General features: G+C 55.4%; 1 protein-coding gene across 5 annotated transcripts in view; it reads left to right on the top strand.

Moving 5' to 3' along the window:
• The window catches only part of ARID4B (AT-rich interaction domain 4B), a 93,170-nt gene extending 69,690 nt beyond the window's left edge, over positions 1 to 23,480 (top strand). Inside the window, exons 15-24 of one of the 5 annotated variants that reach the window (XM_029047108.2) lie at positions 598 to 841; positions 2,289 to 2,464; positions 6,670 to 6,840; positions 13,110 to 13,194; positions 14,594 to 14,792; positions 15,469 to 16,668; positions 17,584 to 17,697; positions 19,414 to 19,629; positions 20,403 to 20,549; positions 22,667 to 23,480. In XM_029047108.2, coding sequence (XP_028902941.1) covers positions 598 to 841; positions 2,289 to 2,464; positions 6,670 to 6,840; positions 13,110 to 13,194; positions 14,594 to 14,792; positions 15,469 to 16,668; positions 17,584 to 17,697; positions 19,414 to 19,629; positions 20,403 to 20,549; positions 22,667 to 23,094 — 2,980 coding nt within the window. In that variant the 3' untranslated portion in view covers positions 23,095 to 23,480. Of the gene's footprint in view, positions 1 to 597; positions 842 to 2,288; positions 2,465 to 6,669; positions 6,949 to 13,109; positions 13,195 to 14,593; positions 14,793 to 15,468; positions 16,669 to 17,583; positions 17,698 to 19,413; positions 19,630 to 20,402; positions 20,550 to 21,505; positions 21,896 to 22,666 lie in introns of those variants that run through there. The other 4 variants (XM_029047107.2, XM_029047109.2, XM_029047110.2 and 1 more) reach the window with 4 other exon arrangements.
• Positions 23,481 to 25,677: the final 2,197 nt, after the last annotated feature.

Raw genomic sequence — 25,677 nt, 5'->3', positions numbered from 1 at the left:
AAACCAGGCCCTGTTTGCCCGAAGACCAGTGGCTCCGAATTTTGCCTTTAGTCATTTCGCTCCTTGTGCCGGTGTTTACTTACGCCTTCCTAGAACAGGTACCTTGGGGACTCTGAGACCGTGGGGTCCAGGGACTGTGCCCGGGCCGATTTTCTTATGTACATACTCCAGAACTTACCGTAGTGCTTGGTGCTTAGTAAACACTTGAAACATACAATCACTATTATTATTACTACTAATAATTATTAACTAATGAATGGTGAGCAGGGAATATATCTGTTGTTGTACTGCACTCTCCCAAACGCTTGGTACAATGCTTTGCACTTAGTAAGTGCTCAATTAATATGAATGAATGAATGAATCCTGATATTTTAAAGGATACCTGAATGCTGCCAAAGAGATGTGTGATTTGCATACCCTTGAATGCCCATTTTCCAAGATTATAAAATGAAGTTCGAGAATTGGGGGATTATTGGTTACTTCTGAAATTGAGAATGCGTCTTAAAATAAAACCTGGATTTTAATCTTTAAATAGGTGCCTCTGGTCTATTTTTTCCAAATCTTGACACCAAATGCATTCTTTTTTGGGGTTGACAGATACTTATATGGCTTTGAAGAGTACTGCAGATCAGCAAACATTGAATTTCAAATGGCGCTGCCAGAGAAGGTTTCCAGCAAGCCCTGTAAGGAGTGCGAAAATGCAAAAGAGGCAAAAGTCCACGAAGAGCCTGCACCGGAGGTCAAAGCCGTGAAGGCTGAGGAGGGAGCTACGGAACGAAAGGAAGAGGAGAAACCTACCGAAGAGGCGAATGAGAGAAAAGAGAATATAAAACCTCCTCTGGTAAACGATCTCGTGGTTACCACCGTGCAGTTTGCCCTTAGATGTGTTCTAGTAACGTTCTCTAAAAAGCCTACAAATATTCTCTGATACTGTGCGTGCCTCATGCCTCTGAAAACCCCGTGGAGGTCCAGGTTGTGGTTATTAACTAAAACACACTCCGATTGAATGCTTAATAGGTGAGGTCAGCTGGTGACACCTCCTTGTCCCCCTCTGGGAACTTGTGTCTGGTCTGACTGCATTGTTTCTGCCCCAGCGCTCTGTACAGTGCTTGGCATAAAGTAAGCGCTTAGAAAATACCCCAGTTTTCAGTATTATTATTTTTAACTGTCATGATTATCAAGCACGTTAGTCCTCGCCTTTCCCTCATCTTTCTCATTGTACTCCTCCTCTTTGAAAGTAGAAATTTTGCGGTTGACTTTATTTTTTAGAGGAGTCTACGTTCGGCATTTAATTGCTAATCCAATCCGTGAGAAAAAGTGGAAGCCTCCTTCCTGTGTAGAGTGTAAATTCACTGCTCCACATTGCTCGGGACCAGGCTCCTTCCGGACAGATGTTTGAAAGACACCTCGATGCATTCTGATTCGAGGAAAGGGTTCCCTCTGAGCGTGGCGATGAATCCGGGCCAGCACCTCCTTATGGGCCGAAGGTCATTCCCGCTAGCCTCCCCATGCCGAACTTCCAACGGCCTCTGGGGAAGAGCGGTCTGCTAGGTCCCCCGGCCTGACGGGATAAACGAGCTCCGTGCAAATATCCGAACCGTCTTTGCATCCTCCGGTCCCAAGGAGCGGCCTGACCCTCTGAGAGGATGTCCCCCTTTCATAATAATAATAATAATAATAATGGTATTTAAGCCCTTACTATTTGCCAGGCACCATACTAAGCCCCGGGGTGGGTAAAGGCATATCAGATTGGACCCGGTCCTATGTGGAGCTCACAGTGTCAACCCCCATTTTAGAGAGGAAGGTCACTGCGGCCCGGAGAAGCTAAGTGACTTGCCCAGGGTCGGAGCCGGGATTAGAACCCATGACCTTCTGGCTCCCAGACCCGTGCTCTGTCCACCCTGCCACGCTGCTTCTCCTGCTTTCCGTGGACAGGTATCTGCTCCCTCTCCTCCTTTACTCTGCCCCCGGCTTTTTAGAGGGCCGTGCGAGTGAGGAACGGTGGCTCCGAGAGGTCGGCTGAAGGAGGAGCTGGGCAGCCGATGGGATTTTTCAGTTGAAACTCGAGCCCCCCGGGGCCAGCGACTCCGAAGGCTCGCCTCTGCCTAGCGTGGTTTCCAAGAGATCTGTGTAATAGAGCGAACGCCTCGAGAAATAGCAGGGAACCTATTATTCGCCGTCCATTTCCATTCCGTGCCTAGTGATGTGCTTTGTAAACCGCCCTCTGCACAGCGGGCACCGGGCCGGTGGCTTGACGTGGTTGCTCACTCTCTCCGACGTTCTCTTAGGGAAACCGAAAGAATGTCCCGGAACCTGGGGTTACACAGTCTGATCAGGAGAAGGAGTCGAATAGAGAAAAGAACGAAGAGGACGAGAGACCGGAAGATAAAGACGACGAGATTTCTAAAGTAGACGAAGCCCTCGGCGCCAAGGTAGAGGCAGAGGAAGAAAAAGGAAAAGCTGGGTAAGACCTTTTGTCCTTGGTGAAAAGTTAAGAAAAGCGGATGGTATTTCAGTGGTCTTCCGAGGTGGAATTTGCGGTTAAACATCATTACAGCTGGTATGAGGAGAGGGCGGAAGAGGGATGCAGAATATCCAAGGGATCTAAATTTTCTCTGCCCAGTTGTGAACGAGTCCAGTGACTCTTCTGTTCGCCATTGTGTGGAAAACCTGCTCTGTAATCTTGGCGCGAGTTTCTTGCCCTGAGGACGGGTGTGCCGAGGCGGTTAACGTTCAACTCCCAGACAGCTGGGAGAGCTGCTGAATGCTTGGCCCGGTGGGCTCATCTGGGGATTTTGACAGGTTGCGAAGGGAACCCCAGCCCATTTTCTGGGAGAAGTCGGGAGCCTGGATGCGTGGCTAGCTAGCTTGGTGATTTTTTTGTGTGTGCACAAATAATAGTGGAGAGGGGGCATTCACAAGGCGTTTCCCTCCTGCGTAGTGCCCTTGCTATCTGCTGGAGGTCAGATGCGGCTCGTACAAGCGGCCCCTAGTTCAGAATGAGTGCGGTTGTGCACCTGAAGTTCCCCCTTCTCCCGGGGGCCGGGCCAGTGGGTGGGGGGCGCAGGGAGAGAGAGCGAGGGTGTTGCCCCCCTTCATTGGTGGGTAAGTGTCACTTCAGACTAAGAAAACCAGAAACTATGACCTAATGCCATTCAGCTCCCTTTCCTGCCAATCCCCCATTTTTGGCTTAGCGGTAAGCGGTTCGAATGTGCTCGAGACCTTCAGTTCGGCATGGCAGTGAATGCTCTTCCCGTCAGAAAGACACTCTGTAGTTTCCTCGGCTTCTTGTCCTGCCAGCTGAAGGGCTGTTGGAGTAATTATGAGGGAAGAAGGCCACTCACGAAACAGCTTTTCTGCCCCCCCCTTACTCAGATTGCAGAAAGCAAGCTAATGGGGTGTACGAAAGACTACGTGGCATCGAGTTACCCAAGGTTCACGTCACGGTTTCTGGCAAGAGACCGTCCCCGAGCTAAACAGCAGCGCTAAACGCGCAAGGGACCGGTTCTGAAAGGTAGCCAACACTTTGGAATCTGTGCACTGTCTTTGTAAACCGTTAGCAGCCCCTTCCCCGAGCCCGGCTTGAAGGTTGTCTTTTCTCCTGAGGATTGGGCCTGCAAACTGAAGGAAAGTGGTTTCAAGCTCCAGCTTAAAATGCAAAATCCTTATAATACGGACCCAGCGGATTTTTTTCCCTCCCGAACAGTACACGATCTAAGCTTTGCCCTTTCAGTTTACGAGGGGAAAAGACTGTTCGGCACCCCTCTTTCGATTTCGGCTTCGTAGTCGGGCCCGCGCATCACAGAGGAGCGGGGGGTGATGTCTTTAACCCGGAGGCAGTAGTTGAATCGTCACGGTGAGGAATCAGGCTCTCCTTGCAGCTGCCAGGAACAGTTTAGGCGATCTGCTCAAACCACAGGATCTCATCGGACTTAAAATGTGTTTCTTTGTCGTCGTGATTCATTTGAGTAATGTGTAGAGTTAGGTGTATGGAGCAGAGTTAGGAGAAGTGAGCCCCATCTTTTCGGTTCGTTTAAGCCCAACCTCGAGCACATTTTTCAAATCGATGGCCGTTGTTATTGCTGACACTTGCAGAGTGTCTCATGTGCTAACTGCTGTTCAGAACAAGATGTAATTCGGCGCCTGTTTACTTCTGTCGGAAGCCTTTTAGTTTCTCCCTTCTCTGACCCTCCGCCGCCTCGTAAATGCGATTCAACGAAATTCTGGAGACTAGGTAAAATGGCTGCAAAAGAGAACTCTCTCTTTGAGGCTACCGGGAAATTCTCCCACTTGCTCTCGGTTGGCAGGAGAATAATAGGCTTCAACCTATAGTCACGAGCCGTAGTTTCCCACTGCTTCCTTAACCCCATTTATCCTACCAACTTTCTGGAGCCATTTTAAGCTCACGGGCTTGGGTTCCTATTACCTGATCACTCAGGATGCAGCGAGCTAGGGTGAGAATTGTATGTTTCCCCACAGAGTGTGCGTCTTCCCTGGAAGAAAGCATTTGTGAATTGAAACACCAGCTGGTCTCGTTGATTGGCAACGGAGTGGACGCCAGAGTACATCCGCCATTAGCAAAGTGCTAAATAGGTTTCGAAAAGCCCTCCTGCCTCCTCCTGTTGTATTTTCTTCCCCCTTTCCTGCTTTTGAGGCATCTTGGAGGTCGCTGATCCTCACCACAGACTGCTTGAAAAAACAATCACGCCTCAGAAAAATCATCAGAATGTTCTAGTCGGGCGGATCCGTCTTCATAAGCAGCTACTCTCTGTTCCTCGTGTTTTGATTCCTCGAACCACCTGCAGCCCGCTAATGAGTTGTCAGGCAGGAACGGGACTGTGGAACTTCCTCCAATTAGTAATGGAAAGTGGCCCTGGAATTGGAGAGCTCCATAAACCCGGCATTGTTCCCAAAGAGTCTGGAGACTTTCTGGTGATTTCAGGGGATTTCTCCAGCGCTGGTGAAAGCGTGGAAAGAAAAGCAGCTGTTGGGGGTGTTGCTCTGCCTCCCGGGGATGCATTTGCACCGTCTGTCGTGGTTGTAAATGAAGACAGAAAATGCCGTGCGATGCACACCGGCTCTAGGGCACCTTCCCGAGTTGGTCAGTAAGTGGGGGGAGTGGAGTAAAGGTAAAAATATCTCTGGAGGTCATTCGCTGTCAGATACCGTTTCACAGACGAGAAACCATAAGCAAATCTGCAAGGTGATTCATTTCTCTCTCATTCCATTTCAGAGCATTCATTGAGGCGCATGATGTTTGTGTGGGGGACAGGTTTGTGGGGTTCAGTGTAGTCCGGCGGGTGGGAGGTTTTTCGTTTGTTTTTTTCCTTGTCTGCCCTATCCTGATCTCGGCAGGAGATTTAAATGGGGAGAAGAGAGAAAGCTATAAGGTCTTTCGATAGCTTTGGTTCTGGGAGTCAGATTTAGGGGGCTCTGAGCAGTTATTTTGTGTGGCACAATTGGGCGGATCTGGTTTAAAAAAAAACAAAAACCCACCACCAAAACCCACCACCTCATCCCTTCTCCCTTATTCCTTGCCTAGATGTTTGCTCTCCTGCTTTCGAGCGGTTACTGTGTGTTACCCCCCCCACACACACCCTCCCATTAACCGAGGCATTGGAACCTCTGTGGCGTGTTTCTATGGAAACCAAAATGACTGCTGCTGGGTGGCAGGTGAAAAATTAAGTATCTTATCGAGTCTCGAATGTCAGGTCGAAGACGGTCTCTTTTGGTAAAGCACCACGGTCGAGAGCATTTATATGCCCTCCCTTCCCTTCTGCCCTTGAAATAGATAGCGGTTGCGTTCATCTGAAGGATTATGCACGCCCTCAGATTTCAGAAGGAGCAGCAGAGAACCCTAAAACTACTTTCACGTTCGCAGGGAGAAATGCCGTAGTTGCATATGGTTTGGAAGGTGGGTGAGTGAACGTGCCTGGGCTTGGTCTCTTCACCGTATCCTTTTGTTGGAACCCAAGAAGGACTGAATGGCGCGGTCTGTAGAGACACCACATCCAGAAGACCTTAGAGGAGAGGCGGGAGTGAACTTCCTCAGATGTTACGAACCGCAAAGTTCCGTGAACAGAACTCAACCTGTGAAAGTCCAGTCCAGTGACATTTGATTAGAGGCAGTTAAAACCGTAGCCGAGTCTGAAAGCGTTTCGTTTGGGAAGCTCTGAGAAGACTCTCCATCTGTAAAATGGGTATTTGGTGGGGTTGTTTTGGGGAGGTTTTGTTTTTTCTTTCTCTTTTAGTAGTGGTGAAACCGGTCTGATGGGGAACAGAGAGTGGATTTAAGTCAGAAAAGAGCGAGGGCAATTAATGAAGTGGGAAAACATTTGAATGATTAAAAGATAAACGGCTAGTCAGCCTGACTAATTTCTCAGGCTGCGGTGTGACTTCGCTGTCTCCCAGCTGTCGATGGAAGCGTTCTCTAGATGAAGTTGTTTTTGACTCTTCACTTGCTTTTAAAGCATCGCTTTGCCCCCGACGCCTTCTCCTAGCCCTTTGCGTTGTTAGCTTTTCCGTGGCACCCAGGCGCTTTCCTTACGCATGGAACCCGCCGTTCCCAACGGCAGTCGCATCCACAACGTTTATCAGTGTATGTGGGTTGGAACTGAAAAGCTTATGAAGTGTCTCTTATTAACTCTGCAATTTTTTAAACCTTTCAAGAGATGAAACGAATAAGGAGGAAGAGGAAGATGAGGAAGAAGCAGAAGAGGAGGAGGAGGAGGAGGTGGAGGAGGAGGAGGAGGAGGAGGAAGAAGAAGAGGAAGACGTTGATGACCACAATGAGGAAGAGGAATTTGAATGCTATCCACCAGGCATGAAAGTTCAAGTGCGGTATGGACGAGGGAAAAATCAAAAAATGTATGAAGCTAGTATTAAAGATTCTGATGTCGAAGGTGGAGAGGTCCTTTACTTGGTCCATTACTGCGGATGGAATGTGAGGTAACTGAGTTTTAGCTAGTGATTACTACCTAAAAATACTTTTCTATTTAAAAAAACAATCAAAAAACACAACCACGAATTAATTGTTGAATTTCGGACTTGTTGCTATTCTTTAACGGTCGCTGTACCATAATTAACATTTGGATTTGTAGCATGTAAATATCACGTTGGGTGACTTTCTGTGGCATTCTTAATGTTTGCGTACTACCCCTGGTGTTAAAGGAAGTTGGTGAAGTCCTGGCAAGACATTTTTTCCGGTCTCCCCTAGAGTTGGCTAGCGGGACCTTTTTTGAGCGCAGGGATGAAAGATGCTTTGGGAAGGGTAAAAAAGAGATCTGAGCCTCCTTCGGGTCTCCCACCCAGTGACCGGGCCTTCCGCTCATATTTTGTGCCTTTTCAACTTCACGCTACCTAAATCCTCTTCTTCTTCGTAATCCTCTCAAGTCATCTGGGAAGGGAGGAATTTAGGGCCTGAGCAGCTTTGCGATTTCTCCACGGTGGTCTTCGGAGCGCGTCGTCGACAGGCTTTGCGATTCGGGAGCGACCCAGGTTTCTCCGGACCGTCTCCTCTAACGGCAAAGTGTTTGGTTAGCAGAGTGTGCAACCTCCCCCAGCAGAGAATAGCGGGAAGGCACTTTTCAACCACGTGCCGAACACCCCCTGCCCCCCAACCCCCTACCCTCCGCCGCCTCACCTGGCGAGCAGGAGGTCAAGACCGAGGGTCAGATTTAGGTCATTCCACCCCCTTTCGGTTGCTGCCTTGACCCGGTGATCCTCTAGCCCCCGTCCTAAAAATCCGCCCTTCCGGAAGCCGGAGGGAACGTAGCAGGCATCAGGATCCAGTGCTTTCGTTAGCCTCTTAGCCACAGGGATGCTGCTCGGGGTCTTCAGATTAGGATCTAGACTTTAGCTGGTGATTCGGTTGTTGCTGTAGAAAAAGCATCGGTGTTTTTTTCGGGAGGACTTGTCTGGTCTAGGTCTCAGGGGACTTGAGTTCTTTGTTCAGACCTACCTGAGGATGCCCTCTTCCGGTGTTGACCAGGGACGTACCTTGTCAGGAGGATCTGCCAAGACTGGCCGACAGGCTCCAGCAAAGGAAAAAATTGGAGGGCGTGCCCGATGTCCTCATCTTCTCATTCTGAAAACCAGACTCTCAGTCCATCCTGCTAAAGCCAAAGTCAAGAGTTTGATCTGGGATTCATTCTCCTCCTTCCAAAGCAAGAAGATTGAGACAGACCCGGATATGGAAATGCTCCAGTGCACAACAACTGATTGTCAAGTCTTACGTAGACGACTTTTTAATTCGGTGACCTACTTTTTAAACCGAGGACGTCAGCAAGCGACTTAAGTGAGATACTCAGATGGGGCTCGGGTGTACCGAAATACAGGACCCCTTTAGGAGAAGATGGGGAAGCGAAGGCTGTGACCAGATGTGGAAGTTTGGCAAACGTAGTGACTGGGAAGGATGGATTTTTTTCTGAAGACTGCTCTGAAACAGGCGGCTAGAAAATGTCGTCTTTGAGTCTTTGACCTCGAGCCGAGGTCTCGCTTCCTTCCGTCGCACTCTCCCAAATGCTTAGAGCAGTGCTTTGCATTCCTCGGTTAGGTGCTCAGTAAATACCGTCCATAGCTTTTTGCAAGAGTAAATAGAGCAGGAATATGTCAGGTTTCAAAAAGCTCTCCAGCTTTATCGGTCAATGAGCCTAGTCTTGAGGCAGCCTTTCTCGTTCTCCATTTTTAGCAAATTTGTGGTGGGCCTAAATTTATTAATCTGGAGGAACTGAAAGCCAAGACCTCTCTTTCCTTTAACAAGATGCGTTAAATCTAAAGAAGGGAAAAAAGGGATTAGGTTTTTTTAACGTTAAGGTATTGCGGCCTCTTCCTCAAATCGTTCTGACAAAGATGGATTCAGAATCGTGGTGGCGGGTGGGGAGGCTGTTAAAAAGGATTTTGCACCAAATTTGACAAGATTTTCTGGTTCGTGTAGGACAGGTTTAAGAGGAGGCCAGTCTCATATGCAAAATGTAGCTTGTAGCCTGCAGTTCTCTGTCAGTGGTTTCATGCATCAACAGATAATCAGTAGTGGGGCCTTCCCAAGGAGAGACCGATATAGAATAAATAGCATCAAAGCAGAATCACTCTAACTTGCCGCGAGGTCGGGGCAGATCACTTTTGATACCCTGAGATCTAGACCGCAAGAGTTCGTCGACTAGGACTTGTGGTCTTTCTCGTGCAGATGGGATCTGTTAGCCCCGGAGCATCAAAAAGCTAGGGGATCTCAGAGTAATAACCACAGTGCAATCTAGCTTTTAACGTGATGATGACGGTGTAGTGACTCTGCCCCTTGTTGGCCGAAGCTCACCTGGCGGCCGTGTTTGCCGTGAAGGAGAAGGAAACTAGTCCCATGGCATGGTCGACCATTTCTCATTTGGGTGTTTGGTGGTTTTTTCCCGTTCCTTTTCCCACCACATCCAGATGTCGTGGGCATACTGTCTTCGGGGCTGACGGAGGGACGCTGCTGAGCGGTGTGAGGAGCCAATGGGTTCTTTCTCGGGGAAGGAGAGGAGCGGGTCTAAGAGGGGAGGGGGCTGATCTGCTCATCGATCCATTTCTGTCATGTGATGTGTCATCACGGTGTGGCTATAGCCCAGATTTGAGCAAAAGGGGTGTCAGGCGAGTTGGTGGGGAAGGATGGTCTTGTGGGATCTCGTATGTTCGATCTCGTATGTTCGGTAAGCGTAGGTCTTGCAGCCTTTCCGAAGGTTGGGCACCACAGCTGCTCCCTAACCCAGAGAAACTGGATCCTCTGCTCTCCGCGGGCTCTCTCCATCCGTAAGACGGGCTGGTCGTCCTAATTGGTTCTCTGCTTTTGCCTGTCTGCACGTCGTTGGCGAACATCTTGGCTCATAGCAGAATCCGTAGATGTCATCAGATTTGTTGCTGCTGCTGCTGCTACTGCTGAGAGTCCAGAGCAGCGAGAAATCTCCCTGGTGCAGGCTCAGTTTGCTTAGGTTGTGCTGACTCTTCCAAGCAGCCGATCATAATTTTACGTGTCCTCGTGGGTGTGTACACGCACGACCCTCCCAGAGCACTTCCTGGATGGCCGTTTCCGAGACTTTCGATGTTGCCTAGTGAATAGGAAGAATTTCCCAGGGGAATTGGAAGTATCTCCTGCACCATCCTCCACGCGATTTCAAGCCTGGCCCTGTGGAACAGGTTGAAGAGGATTGTCTACGGCCGCTTTACTGATGAGGAGAGGGCCGGGCAGCCGTAGGGCAACTAGTCCTGGCGATGGAGAAGAGTGGCTGGCGTGTCCTTTGGCTTCATTTCTCACCGTCAGGCAGGCTGGAGTGGGCCTGCCTCTGCGGGAAGAGAAGCTCAGAGCGTCGATCTTCTTTGCCACCCGTAGGTAATGTCAATTTCAGCCCGTGTCGCTGGGTCGGAACCCATTCCGATTGATAGCGCCACCTTGCCAGACTCCAAAGTTGAACTCGGCCGGCCGACGGGATCCAGGAGAAGTCGCCCATCCCACTTTTGGTTTTAGCCCTTGTCGCCGGGAGTTCTTGTTCCGATGGGGTTGGTGGTCCTGTGGAAGCGCCCTCAGCCTTGACGTCTTTGGACTCGGCACCACCCTGATGAGCGGAATGCCCTTTTTGATCGGTTTATTTGCTTACATACTGGTAGAATACGTCAGGCGAAAGCCAGTCCATTCCTCGTCACCTTACTGCCGTGGTCTGTTCTTCTTTCAAGTCAACTGCTCCCCTGATCCAGGACGCCTGGTTTTCCCAGTGATTCCTACAGTCGGGTAGGTCCCAGATGAACCCCTCGCCAAGGAAAACGCTCCCGTTCCGTTACCCTGCGTCTGACGCTGCCGTGTTGGGTTCAGAGCGACCTGCGTCTTCGGAAGGAAGTTCCCTAGTTCAGTCACGCCACTCTGCCCAAAACACGGGGGGAAGAGCCGCGGTGAAGGGCCGATCGTTTCTGGGCAGAAACCTTTCATTTCAGGTCGGCTGAGGGAAATCTCACTGACAGTGAGTCACCAGCGGGTTTTTCCATTTAGAGGGAGTAGGTTTCTCTGAGCCCTCTGCTCTCTATTCGGCGGCCTTCCCGGCGGCCCTAGCACGTGTCGCATATTGGCTGTCCCAGCGCAATTTAGGCAACAGAGTAGAAATCTCAATTGCCATTCACCTCACGTCACGTTCCATTGTTGAGTCACCCTCTTCTGCTCTAGGAACCTTTAACTTCTTTACGTCCGGGCAGGGCGAAGAAGTGTCTGGACTAGACTTCTGGGTAACATTTCCCAGAAACCCACCTGGATGGAAGACCCCGTCCCCCAAGAGCAGCCTGGGCTGTCCACCTGCACCCACCCGGAGCAAAGGCGGGTGGTGACCAGGCCCTAGAAACGTGGGAGAGGAGCGGCAGGTGGCTGGGAAGAGAGTCGTTTTCAAAATTTTTTCAGTTTGCACAGTCAGTTGGTCACACGTCTTCTCCATCCTCTCGCTTCGGGCATGTCACGGTTAGGAGTCGTGAGGCAAAATCACTCTTTTGGGGCATTGAATTCTTGGTTTGCCTCTGAAATCAAACCTCACACGCCCTCGTGAGCAGTTTTAAAATGCTTGGCCCTCAGGGAGATATTTTGATTAGCTCTGGGGAGCCGTGCTCTTGGGGTCTGGTGAATCCGTAAAAGAACCGTCTTCAGGCCCCGGACCAGCCTAGCGGCAGCGATATCAATCATCCCCAGTTCGACAGCAGTAATGGCCGATGAACCCTTTGAGGAGGCCTTTGCCCAACAGAAGTTTACAGAGATGAGAATGCTGAGTCCGTAGCGGCGGGGAAGGAGGAGATGCCGCCCCGCTGACTCTTCAGAGAGCCCCAGCCGGGCCGCCTTGGGCAGCGTGGCGTAGCAGGCCGCCAGGCCCGGTTCCGCTGATCAGAAGAGCAAACGGGTGGCAGGGCGTTTCACCAGCTGGGAATTCACCAGGGAATGACCTGGCTAGTTGGGGCCATCAGTCAGAACGATTTTCTTCGACAGAGACCCAAGTAATCCATTTTCTGCCAGAGTTTGTTCGGCTTTCCATGCCGTCCGTTTTCCTGGACCTTGATTCCCTTTACTCATCTCGTTTCTTCAGCGAAGACTTACCGTTTCCCCAGATAGTAGTCAGGGCCGGGCGTTGCCCCGACGCACTGGTTTTTCACTCGCTCGATCTGAGACGCTGGGCCGGGACCGTCTCTCCCAAATCCCTCGTCTGCCTTTAGATTCCCCACTGTGCTTCACTTTGCCTTTCCCCTCCCGTCAACCACTTTGGTGTGGTAAACTCTGACTCGCTTTATGCTTTTTAATTCTTTACGAAGGAGAGAGACTGGTAGTTATCATCGTCGTCATCATCATCATCATCATAGATGTTTTGCATTTAAAGCAGTGTTCTAAGCGCTGGGGCATATCAGTCCCTGCCCCATATGGGGCTCACAGTCTAAGTAGGAGTGGGGAACAAGAATTGAATCCCCATTTTGCGGTTGAGGAAACTGAGGCCCAAAGAAACGAAGTGTCTTGCCCAAGGTCACACAGCAAGCACTTGACAGAGCCGGGATTAATACGTAGGTCCTCTAACTCCCAGGCACGTGCTCTTTCCGCTAGGCCGTGCTGCGGGATGGCAGATGAGCGTTCAGTGGCTGTCTGTCAAATCCCGATGGGATTTGGGGGCTCTTGGTTGACGCCCCGCTTGCGTTCTCCATCCCCTCAGATCATCGAAACCCTCACCCAGACTTTTGATTGGAAAAATTGCACTCGCTGGCAGCGCGAGCGCTCCGGGCAGCCATTTGCCCGTCGGCACTAGCCCGGGGGTGTGCGCTCATGGCATCGCGGCTCCTTGTTTCCCATTCAGATCTGGACCTTTGCGGTAAACCAGGATCAGCCCGTGCTTACCCACTCCTGCCGAGGCTTCCGAAAAGGAGATTTTTACAACTTCCTTTGACACCAACTATATAAAATACAATCCTTTAGGCGTTCTCGTGTCCGGAGCTCAGTCGATCGATGGCGTGTACGTGTCGGGCACTGAGTTGTGTTTTCCCTGCAGGTGATTTTTTGACATGTCGTCTTTGTGATTCTCAGAACGTGTGTGTCGGGGGTTTTTTAACTTACGTGAACTGACTTTCCTTTTTAGATACGACGAGTGGATTAAAGCAGACAAGATAGTGAGACCAGCTGATAAAAATGTACCCAAAATAAAACATCGAAAGAAAATAAAGGTATGCTCCTCCTCCTCCGGATGACCCTTTTGTCCGCTCCCAGCCTATCTTTCTGCTCTTGGGTCCGGTCTCCGGGGGGCCAGGGGTTGCCCGGGCAGAGGGAATCCTCAGATCATCTGGAAAGCTCGCATCTTTGTTCCCAACCTCCCCACCCTCCAAAACTTCCAGAAAGCAGCAGAGTGGACAGATCGGAATCTCCCTTCCGTTGCCGTCCCTCGCCTGGCCTCCGATTTGAGTAGTCAGTGGACGAAAGTGCTGGCAGGGGGACAAGAAACAAAGGGGCACGATTAGTCCACAGAGCAGATAATTGCGCCCACCCCCTCCGCCCGCCCAACCCGTATAACTAAAAATCGACTGCACGCGCTAAAGAGCAGGCGACATATTTGGGTGCCGCGGGAGGTGTAGGCGGTTTCCAGAAGGAGGCTGAGGCTCTCGTGCCCTCTGCCCCCTCTTCCTCCATCTCCTCCTACCAAATCCAGGCCCTCCGCTGAGCCTAGCCTAACGCCGCCCATGCTGATCCGAGCGGGCAAGCCTGGTTTGACGTTTCCGGTTTTCCCGGCGGACTCCACTTTTCCGTCGGCTCCGCTTCTCTGGAGGGATCGGGAGTCTCTGTTGAGATGGCCAACCTTCTGAGAACTGAAGGGATCCCTAGATGAGGGCTTTTACCCTGTGAAAGGAAAGTGGTAGAGTAAACAAGCAGTTCATTACGATGCCATTTCACTTCTGGTAACGGTTGACAGAGGAATACAAATCCAACCTGTTCCACCTCCCTCCTGAGGAGATTCTGTGGTCCTCTGAAACCCCAGTCAGATTTTATTATGGTGCTTTCTTGTTAAGCGCTTCCTATGCCAAGCACCGGGGTAGATGTAAGATAACCAGTTGGACACAATTTCCAAGGCAGCTTTTATTTGGTCGAAATTGTATGTGTTAAATACTTACTATGTGCCAGGCGCTGTACTAAGCACTGGGGTGGAGACAAGATGATCAAGTTGGACAGTCCGTGTTCCCCATGGGGCTCGCAGACTTGATCCCATTTTGTAGAAGAAGTAACTGAGGCACAGAGAAGTGAGTTGCCCAGGGACACTGAGCGGACCAGTGGGGGAGCCAGGATTAGAACCCAGGTCCTCCGATTCGGCTATTTCCATTAGGCCACACTTTTTCCCTGCCCTCAAGAAGGTATCAGTGTAGCACTTGTTAGAGAAATGACGGTGCTAACCTGCACCCTGTGGGTGGGGACGATCTAGTCCCTCATTCTGGTTCGTAATACAAGCGACCCTGTCGTATCGTACCGTCTCAAGTCCTTTGCACACAGTAAGCGCTCAATAAATACCGCCCATTGATCGGTTTCGCCGCTCGGATCGCAGGAATTTAGACCTCCCTTTCTTTCCTCCCAATCCAGAATAAGATTGACAAAGAAAAAGACAAGGATGAGAAATATTCTCCAAAAAACTGTAAGCTACGGCGCCTGTCAAAGCCACCCTTTCAAACCAACACACCGCCTGAGATGGGATCTAAAGTGGACAGCGCTGAAGCCAGGAACGCCGAACCAGCCCACGTGAAGTCTATAGAAATCACGTCTATCCTAAATGGACTCCAAGGTGATTGCGGTTCCCTTTTTTTTTTTTTTGGTGCGGTACGCAGTTGTGCCCCGATCTCATCTTCCACTAAAGCCGGGCGAATTAAGTTCACCGTAGATGTGAATTCCAATCAAAAGCTGAAACTCCAATGGCCTTGCCCAGATTACTGATGCTCCCTGCCGCCCGACAGCCATCACCGTGGCAACGGGTGACGTGCGAGGGGCTGGCGGGGGTTCGGGCGAGCCGGCACGGAGACGTCCGTGAGAGAAAACTTCACCTCAGGGGGAGTTGTTTTAATTCTTAAAGGTACCGACCGACAGGCTCGGCCAAATTACTAGTCCCTGCTGATTCAGTCCTTTACACTAAAAGGCCTGAATGATCCTTTGCGTGGCCTCAGTGGATTGTAGACGGGGTCGGTGGCGGACATGAGGCGGGTTATCGATGGGTTGAGGGATGGGTGGCCGGCCCGCCCCCCGGAGCTCCCGCCTACGGCAATCTTACAGTCGTAAAATGAGAGCATTTCCGATGAGGTACCGGGGGTAATCTTTGTTAGACGATCCCGGGGGGCGGTGGGGGCTTGGCAGAGACACCCCCCAACGCACACCTCCACGTGGGACAGAGATCGAGGCAGTCCCACCCGTAGCCAGGGGAGAATCCGGGGGTCTAGCGGTTACCGTTCCCTCTGTCTCGCCCCCAGCGTCCGAGAGCTCGGCCGAGGAGAGCGAGCGGGACGCGGAGCCGGGCCCCCAGAGGTTGGAAAGCCCCGGCAAGAAGGAACCTCTGGGAGGCCCCCTGGGCCTCGATCCGAGCGAGCTGCGGTCCAAGGAGGAGCAGGGCCCCTCGTCCGCCCCCGAAGAAAGCCAGGTCCTCCCCGAGCCGGGTGCCCGCAAAGAGCCGGAAGAGTTCTCCGAGGCCAGCGACTCCGAAGAAGAGGACGGAGCCACCAAGAAGAGGAAGGACGCCAAGAAGGATCCGGGCGATAAGGCGGCGAAGCCCCAGGCGAAGCGCGGCAAGAGGCGGTTCGGCGGCGGCGGCGAGGACGGGGCCAAGACGGGCTCCCCCAGCCGCAAGGACGACAGAACCAAGGGCAAGGAAGCTCCGGGCTTGGAACCCAGCAGCAACAGCTCCTCCGAGGACGACGAGGACGAGAAATCCAAGGGCAAGGGGACGCCCGCCAAGAAGTACAACGGCTTGGAGGAGAAACGGAAGTCGTTGCGCACGACCGTCTTCTACTCGGGCTTCTCGGAAGTGGCCGAGAAGAGGCTGAAGCTCCTCACCAACTCAGACGAGCGGCCGCCCGCCAGTCGGGCCAAGGACCGCAAAGACGTCTGGTCGAGCATCCAGGGGCAGTGGCCGAAAAAGACGCTGAAGGAGCTGTTCTCCGACTCGGACACGGAGACGGCGGCCTCGCCCCCGCACGCATCCCCGCGGGACGGCGCCGCCGCCGGGGAGGAGCAGCCGCCGGCGGCGGAGGAGGAGCGCCGCCCCGCCGGGCCCAGGCCCGGGCCCGACCCGGACCAGCCCTGCCCGCTCGGCGCAGAGGGGAAACCCGTGGAGGAGAAGGCCGTGGAGGCGGGCGACAAGAAGGCGGACTTCCCCAGCAGCGGCAGCAACTCGGTGCTCAACACCCCGCCGACGACCCCGGAGTCGCCGGCCTCGGTCACCGTGACGGAGACGGGGCGGCAACCGTCGGCCGTGCCGGCCGCCGAGGCGCTGGCGCCCAACCAGGAGGAGGTCCGGAGTATAAAGAGCGAGACGGACAGCACCATCGAGGTGGACAGCGTGGCCGGGGAGCTCCACGACCTCCGCTCCGAAGGGAACGTCTCGCCGACGGGCTTCGACGCCAGCGTCAGCTCCGGCAGCAGCACCCAGCCCGAGCCGGAGCACCCGGAGAAAGGTAAAACCGCCGTCCCCGTCCCCGTCCCCGTCCCGTCCCTCCTCCCCCGGGCCGAGGGCGACCGCCCGTCGGCAGCGGCCGCGGCGACTCGAGCCGCTCTCCGGGCCCACTTCCGGCACAGCCTGTCGCCCCCGGAAGAGCGTCGCGGCCACGGCAGCCCCTCTTGCCTCTGTCTTGCTCACCACCACGCGGTCGGTGGCCAAAAGGGCAAACGGCCCTCGGGCCAAAGTCACCACCCTCCGTTTCCAGCCCTAGAAGTGCATTCCCCACCGCCCCTTTTTCCTGGACCGGTTTTTCTCACAGAGTGAACCTCTCACTGAAGCGATCAAAGTTTCTCCAGCCAAAGCCCAGAACCCCGGCACTGGGGCTCGTTTTTTAATTGATTTTGGTGGTATTTGTTAAGCACTTTCTATGTGGCAGGCACTTTACTAAACGCTGGGGCAGACACGAGCTCATCAGGTTGGGCACTGTCCTTGTCCCACACGGGGCTCCCGGTCTTAGTCCCCTTTCTGCTGATGGGGCTCATTCCACGGTGAAATCCCAGACTGGCCACCGTAGGGTCACAGGAACAAGTTGGAGCTCATATCAAGTCAGGTCGATTAGGGAAATGAATGGTTCCCCTTCTCGCCCAATTCCCGTGGTTTAGGAAATAGATCTGCGATGGTCTTTGACGTTACGTCTATCCTGGAGAAGGTTTTCTCCGCTGGGTTTTTATAGCCCCTCCTGTTAACAAGTAAAGCACTTATTTCCGGCTCTAGGAGAGCGACAGCTTAAGGGGAGAGGGGCCGCCCTACGACCCGTACCTGCCGCGGTCTGTGGGCCTCCGCTGGACCTTCGAGAATGACCGATGTCACCAAATCTAGAACGGGCATCTCTTTTGGGGTGGTGCTGTCTAACCTCCGTTTCTCCCCGTAGTCTGCACAGGTCAAAAAAGAGTTAAAGAAGCCCAAGGGGGAGGAAGTTCAGCCAAAAAACAGAAAAGAAACCACAAAACATCAGTAGTCAACAACAAAAAGAAAGTCAAAGCTTGTAAGTATGCCGTCGTAGTGCCGAGCAAACCGAGCTACGGTTTCCTTCCCGGTTTCCCTCGGGCGGTTTGCAGTTGAGAAGCGTCGAACGTCAATCGATTTGACTCGGGTTTCGCCTTCGGCCCGCTCCAGATCTAAGGTGGAGTTTTACCGTCCCGTCCGTCCAACGACCGTCTCCGGTTCGTTCTCGACGGCCGTCGTAGCTTCCCGGGCTGGCGATGCGCGTTGACCCGAGAGTTCCTCTCTCCAGCGTCCGAGGGGCCCCGCTCCAACCCCGTCTCCAGCCCGTTCTCAACGCTGGACCCGCTACGAGAGGCCCGGCCAACGACGTCCCGTCCCCTCAAGGAGCCCTGCGTTGGCTGGGCCCTCCTCTTGGGCGGCCGCCATTCCGCCAGTCCGTCCATCCCGTCGGGGGCCTCCCTCCGCTGTGGGAAAAGCCGGAGGCAAGAAGCAGCCGGAGTCTTACCCGGGATGGCAAATCCCGAGAGAGGGCCGCTGGTCCGGCCCAAGGGAGATAGAGGAAAGGATGAAGGAATAGGAAACCTCAACAACATTCCGTCCAACACTAACCATAATCTCACCTACATGGGATGGATCTGGGAAAGCCTTTTTTATTTTTAATGATATTTGATAAGCACTTACTGTGTCCCAGGCACTCTACTAAACGCAGCAGTAGATACAAGTTAATCGGGTTGGACACAGTCCCGGTCCCACACGGGACTCCCAGTCGTAATCCCCGTTTTACAGATGAGGGAACTGAGGCACAGAGGAGTGAAGTGACTTGCCCAAGGTCACCCAGCAGACAAGCGGCAGAGCCGGCCTGGATTAGAATCCAGGCCCTTTGACTCCCAGGCCCGTGCTCTTTCCACTAGGCCACACCGCTCCCCCCCCTTCCCCAAGCCGGGTGTCTTAAACACTCAGATGTAGGGGAAGGGCGCGGCAGGCTTCGTCGTCAATAAGTCGCCGTGGACGAGGGATTCCGTAGGCCGGAACCTCCCTCGGGGCTCAGCTGGACTCTTGGGAAGAGCCCAGAATGAGGGGGAGGAGGAGGAAGGGGAGGGCAACCCGTGAAGGGTAATCCAAGTCATCTCCATCCGGCCCCTGCCCTCAGCCGTCTCCGGCGTGTCCTCTGAGCTGCGGGATTTTGTTGCCCGTGTGTGTGTTTTCCTTTCCCTCCCTCCTATCCGTATTGCTGGATTTTGGATCTCTCTCTCCCCTTCTCCTCCCTGATCTCCCACATCCTAACCCTGACCCTGCCTGCCCTCTCCAGGGTAACCTGCTAGGGGCCTGTCACGCCCACGGCGGGAGGCTACCGCAGACGTCAGGGGAATGTCTCCCTCAGGTGCCCCTTCTGGCCGCCTCTTCCTCTTCCCCCTCCTCCTGGTGAACGCGGTGATCGCGTGCTTGCCGTGTGGAGCCCTGCGGGAGAATTAGACTAATAAGTCAATCGTTGGTATTTATTGAGCACCTAGGAAGCGCAGAGCACCATAAGGCCCGTTCGTTCCCTGCCCTCAGGAAGCTCATGGTCCGATGGAGGGCCGGGGGGCCGTTAAATAAACGATGGCTTTGTACATAAGGGCAGTGGGGCAGTTATCGAGCGCCTAAAGGGTCCGGGCCGAGGCGCCTAGGTGACGAAGAAGGGAGGGGCAGGGGAAAAGACGGCGGCCTCGATCTCGTGTCCTCACAGAGGGCTCCCCCTCCTCCTTCCTTTCCTCAGCCAACAGTAGCGATAGCGAGGAGCTCTCGGCCGGGGAAAGCGCGCCCAAGGCCCAGCCGGCCAAAGCGGCGTCCGCCGGAATGAAAGCTCACCACACCAGATCCCCCGCCAGGATCCAGTCGCCGGGGAAGTGCGGGAAGAACGGAGATAAGGATTCCGATCTCAAGGAGCACGGCGGGCGCCTGCCCAAGATTTACAAGTGGAGCTTTCAGATGTGTAAGTGGCCCCAGCGGGAACCTCGACTGGGGATCCCGTGCGTTAGGCCCCGTAAACGGAGCACCCGCCGCGGTGCGGGGGTCGGTCCCCGGCCGACGGGCCCCGGCCTCGGGGGGCTCTGGGTCCGCCGACCGTCGAGGGTATTGACTCGGCGCTCAGCGGCGGGCAGAGCGCTGTTGTAAACTCTCGGCAGAGTACCCCGGAGGAAGTCCGGCTGCCGGTTTTTCCCCTTTTTTCCTGCAGTGGTGTCTGTTAAGCGCTTACTGTGTGCCGGGCACCGTCCTGAGCGCCGGGGTAGAGCCGGGATACTCAGGCTGTGACACGGTCCCCGTCCCTCCTGGGGCTCGCAGCCGTGATCCCCGTTTTACAGCTCGGGTAACGGAGGTACAGGGAAGCGAAGGAAGGAGCCGCGGCAGACGGGTGGCGGGGCCGGAGCGAGGAGCCGGGTCCCCCCGACTCCCGGCCCGGGCCCCTCCCCGCCAGGCTACGAGGCTTCCCTGTCCCCAGGGAGCCGAGGGTCCGGCAGTCGTTAGAGAAATGCCAGCGTTAAGCCGCGTCCCCCGGTCCCGTCGGCCGGCGCCCTGCGCTCCGGCAGCGCCACGGGTCGAGATCCCGGTCCGAGGGTTTGCCGGGCAGAAGACCCCCGCCGGCCGCCGGTCGGGGCGTCGGCCTCCTCCGCGGCCGGCCGCCGACGGCCCCGCGCTCGCCGGGACCCACCGGCCGGGGGTTAAGAAGAAAGGTTTGCTAGGCGCGTTGTGTTTCCGTTCCCCCAGCCGACCTGGAGAACATGTCCAGCGCCGAGCGCATAGCCATCCTGCAGGAGAAACTGCAGGAGATCCGGAAGCATTACCTGTCCTTGAAATCGGAGGTGGCTTCCATCGATCGGCGAAGAAAGCGCTTAAAGAAAAAGGAGCGAGAAAGTAAGTGCCCGCGCCTCTGTCTCTAACGGGCCCAGAACCAGGGCCGAGGTTCCTTCCCGTCTTGGGTTCGCCCCAGGGCCGCCGAGCCACTCTTGCCCTCAGAGAAGCCGTGGGAGGGGAATCCGGGCCCCGAGCCCGGGCCTTAATCGAGAAGCGGGATCGGCGGCGTCTGCCGGGGGGCCGCCGAGGGAGAGGGCCCCGGCCCTCGGGGGTCCTCCCCCGCGCCCCCCGTCGCGCGGCCCGGTCCTCCCGGGGGGCCTCGGCCGAGCCCCGTCGCGCGGCCGGCCCCGAGGGGCCCGCGCTCCCGCCCCGCCGGGTCCCGAGAAGAGGCGGGGCCGCCGGCCGGGGAGCCGGGCTCCGGGCCCGGCGGGGGCCCCCGGCCGGGGTGGGTCCGAGGGCGGGACGGGTTCTCGGGGAGCGAGGGGGGACGCGGCGGAGTCCCGGACGGACGGACGGCCGGTCCCCCGCCCTCGGCCGCCCCCGGCTCCCGGCCGCAGCTCCGAGCCGCCCGGCGCCCGCCGGCTTCGCGTCGTCGCCCGCGGCTCCCGGCGCCGGGGGGGCTCCCGCGGGCAGGACCCGGCCGCGGGAACGTCCAGCGCCGTCCGACCGTGCCGGACGGCCCCGAGGAGTCCGCGCGGCTGAGGCCTCCGGCCGCCCGGAGGCCGGACTCAAGAGGATTTTACCGGACTTAGACATTCTGGCGAGGTCACGCCCGGGCGCCCGGGGCCGCGTGGCTAGCCCGCGGGGGCCGGGGGAGAGTCCCCCCGGCCCGCCCTTCCCGATCGGCCGGCCCCGACCCCCCCCCCCCGGCGCCCCCCCGCCCCGCCCCCGCCGTTCTACCGGAGTGTAGGACGTGGGAACCCAGCCCCTCCGCCTCAGGGCTCCTTTTCGGGGGAGACGCTGGACCCCGGGGTCTCCCCCCTCAACTGCTCCGTGTCTCTGTGCACTCCCTTCAGGTGCTGCTACCACGTCCTCGTCCTCGTCCTCCTCCTCCTCTTCCTCCTCTTCCTCCTCCTCCTCCTCCTCCTCCTCCTCCTCCTCCTCCTCCCCCTCGTCCAGTTCCATCACGGCGGCCGTGATGCTGACTCTGGCGGAGCCCTCGATGGCCACGGCCCCGCAGAACGGGGTGTCGGTCGAGTGCAGGTGACAGCGGGACCCGCCGACGCACTTTGCACTTCCGGGCTGCTGAGGGCCACGTCTTTTGGGGTTTTTTCGTTGTCGTTTTGTCGTTGTCGTTTTTTATACCGCACAGTGGCACACAAAATCAGACGAGCACTATTTTCTATTTAAAAGACTGTTTCTCGATGAGCTGACTCTGCACTCAAGTGCACTTTCACGAAGAAAAAGTACAAGAACTGCTTTTCCTCAAGCAATAATTGTTTCCAACTTGTCTGGGAATCGTAAGTCCGGCGAGCCGGACGCCCCTCGGAGGCGAGACCGGGCCGGGGGAGACGCGGAGGGTCGGGGCCGGGGGAGGCGGGGAGGGGGCGACGGCCGTCCGTCCGCGGGTCCCCGCCCCTCCCCCTCCCCGCCGGGGTCTTGTCGAGGCCGGAACGTTTGATATTTTTCCATTTATTTATGAAAGATGCGAACCCATCTCCGTTCGTACGAGCGAATGGCTTTTTTCAAACCGCGGGTCGCTTCGTGGCGGCCCTCGGTCGTCGCGGTCGAGCCCGGGCGGTAAACGGGGGACCCGCTGTCGAACGGGGGACGTCTGCCCTCGGTCCCGGAAACCGAATACGGAGATCCTCTCTAAAACGAAGACGGACGCGTCGTTTCGCAGCCGGGGGTTTAGGCTTAAACGGTTCGGCGGCCGGTCTCGGCGTCCCCGCCGTCGGAACGGAACTACTGTACTTTGCCATTTTTCTAGGAATCGGTATTTTTTTTTTTTTTTTTAAATTTTGATATCTACAACGGTTTGCGTGGGGAAAGTGGCTGACCGACTGTATTAAATCTTAAAGAAGCTACGTGTAAAGATTGTACCTAGCCCGCTGAAAGTGTATATTTATTCATAATGAATTATAACAGTTCTATTTTTGTGTTTTCTTGTACATGTTTCTTTCCCCCCCACCCCCACCCCGCCCCACCCCCTCCTCCCCCGACCCTTCCCCCGAAAGGGATGTCGTCGTCGTCGTCGTCGTCGGTTCTGCCCGGGTTCGTAAGCGGAGCTCCGGCCGAGGGGGCCCCGGGGCAGGGCGAGCCGGCGGGGCGGGGAGGATGGGTTGGATGGGCGGTCCCCGGCCGCCGGCCGCGCCCCGTGGACCGGCTCGGGACGGGGACGGGGCGGGGACGGGGCTCAGGACGGGGGGGACCCGGTCACGGAGGCGCCTCGTCCGGAACCCGGCCGAGCGCGAAGCCGGGCCCACGCCGAGCGACCCTCCGCCGTGCGATCTCGAGACCTGTTCCGTCCCGGCGCCGGTGTCGCGCCCGACCCCCGCGTGAGGCATTTGTATATCGCGGTCGCGTTCATCCGAGCTATTTAATACCTGGCACTGTTAATACACCGTACTTTATTGTACAGACTGTTTTACTGTTGGGAGTGTAGTTCTGTGTAATTCTTCTGGACGGGGGCTGGCATGTTCGGTTTTTGTTTTTCTGGCAATTCCACCCGTGAGGATTTTAAAGGCGTCCCGTTCGTAGACGCCGACCTGTCGGAATCCTCTGCGTTCAACTTTTCCGAGAAAAGCCTTCGGGGTCTCGGTGGCGTGTGCCCTACGGTGATCTGATTTCGTTGAAAACGGTTTCCAAGCATTCGGATTCGTACGGGACTGACCGTAAAGATCCGTCAGCAGACCGACGCGGAAGGAGAAGCTTATAGAAAAGCTGTAAAAGTGTATATTGGGTTCTGCAGGCAATGGAGAATTCTGTAATATATTGTACAAATGTAAGTAAAGGCTCTGAAATAAAATGCCATAGTTTGTGAATCCCTGATCGTGCCTCTAAAGGTTTTACCTGATTTCGGTGGTCACTTGGGGAGGGCGGGACGGGACGGGGGCTCCGCTCGGGGTCGCCCGACGAGACTTAAAACGTGTCCGGGGACAGCGGGGTGGAATTCGTCGTTGCGGAGATGCGAGAGGGACCGGATTCGGGAAGCTCTCTGCGACTCCTTCACTCCCTCCGTCTCTCTATCTCTGTGTGTGTAAATGAGAGGGAGAGAGGGAGACCCGCTGCTTTAATAATGTTCGTATTCGTTACGCGCTTACTAGGTGCCGAGCACTGTTCTAAGCGCTGGGGGAGATACGGGGGAATCGGGTTGTCCCACGTGGGGCTCACACAGTCTTTATCCCCGTTTTACAGATGAGGGAACTGAGGCCCAGAGAAGCGAAGCAACTCGCCCGCAGTCACACAGCTGACGAGTGGCAGAGCCGGGAGTTGAACCCATGCCCTCTGACTCCGAAGCCCGGGCCCTTTCCACTGAGCCACGCTGCTTTAGGAAGGGCCCCGGCCTAGAGAAGGAAGGACCTCGGTCCGTCACGTTTCTGATGGTTCGACTGTACCGATGGCCCCGATTCTGCTTTAAAATGTGGGTGGGTGGAGGTCTCCGCTCCCGCCCCTCGCTCCCTGCGGCTCTCCTCAGTCGGAGGGTTTCGGAAGGGCTTCCGCCGACGGGCTCCTCTCCCCCGGTCTCCTGGAGCCGGAGCGGGAAACCCCAGGGCTTGTGGCGCCTGGGGGGATTGGAATTATCCATCAATAATAATAATGTGGGCATTCGTTAGGCGCTCACTATGTGCAGAGCACCGTTCTAAGCGCCGGGGTGGATAGAGGGGACGCGGGTCGCCCCACGTGAGGCTCACGGCCTTAACCGCCGTTTTCCGGACGAGGGAACTGAGGCCCAGAGAAGCGAAGCGACTTGCCCACGGTCACCCCGCTGCTGACAAGCGGCGGAGCCGGGATTCGAACCCATGACCTCTGACTCCCGAGCCCGGGCTCTTTCCGCCGCGCCGCTGCTTAGTGGCCCCTGTAGGAGGCGGGGGGGAGGGGGGGGAACTGCAAGCCGAGGCTTCAGGGGAGGAGCTCGGTGGCCGGAGACTCCCCGTCTTGCGGTTTATTGTTTATCATTTAATCCGGCCACTCCTAAACTAGCTCATCAGCTCGAGTGCGACCTGCCTGAAGCCAGGCTCCGATGGGAACGTTTACCGTCCTTTCTGACGGCCAACGGTCCCCAACTCTTCCCCCGCGGTGCTTCGCGGAGGCCTCGGGGGCTTTTCGTTTTTCCGCACGGTTACCCTGCACCGCAAATTAATAATAATAATAATAATAATAATGTTGGTATTTGTTAAGCGCTCACTTTGTGCCGAGCACTGTTCTAAGCGCTGGGGTTGACACAGGGGAATCAGATTGTCCCACGTGGGGCTCACAGTCTTAATCCCCATTTTACAGATGAGGGAACTGAGGCACCGAGAAGTGAAGTGACTTGCCCAAAGTCACACAGCTGACAGGTGGCCGAGCCGGGATTCGAACCCATGACCTCCGACTCCAAAGCCCGTGCTCTTTCCACTGAGCCACGCTGCTTCTCTCGGGGAATTCCTCATTCCCCGATCTGGCCGCCTTCCTTCCCCGGTACCTCGTTCACTCAGGAGTAGTTACCGGAAGCCGCCTCCGTGCCGAGCGCCACGCTACGCTCCCGGGAGACCAACCCTCAAGGATCGAAAGCCACACGCGGGGGGGGAGAGTTGACACGCAGGACGAAAGACAGAATTGGAAGCTGCGCCTGTGGGTAAGTGCTTTCAAAATCAGAGAGCGTTCCCGAAGTAATCATGATGATGATGGCATTTCTTCATTCACTCAGTGGTATTTATTGAGCGCTTACTACGTGCGGAGCACCGAGCCCTTGGAATGTACAGTTGGGCGGCAGATAGAGACAATCCCTGCCCAGTGAGGGGCTCCCACGCTTACTATGTGCAAAGCACTGTTGGTTCATTCAATAGTTTTATTGAGCGCTTACTATGTTGTAAGCGCTGGGACGGATACAAGGTGAACAGATGGTCCCCCTTGGGCTCACAGTCTTAATCTCCATTTTAATTATGTTGGTATTTATTTGTTAAGCGCTTACTACGTGCAGAGCACCGTTCTAAGCGCCGGGGGAGATACGGGGTCATCGGGTGGTCCCACGCGAGGCTCACAGTTA

This window comes from Ornithorhynchus anatinus, chromosome 19 (genome assembly GCF_004115215.2).
Source record: "Ornithorhynchus anatinus isolate Pmale09 chromosome 19, mOrnAna1.pri.v4, whole genome shotgun sequence".
Taxonomy (NCBI): domain Eukaryota; kingdom Metazoa; phylum Chordata; class Mammalia; order Monotremata; family Ornithorhynchidae; genus Ornithorhynchus; species Ornithorhynchus anatinus.
Note: the sequence above shows the minus strand (reverse complement) of the source record. Positions and strands in the feature narration are given on the sequence as shown.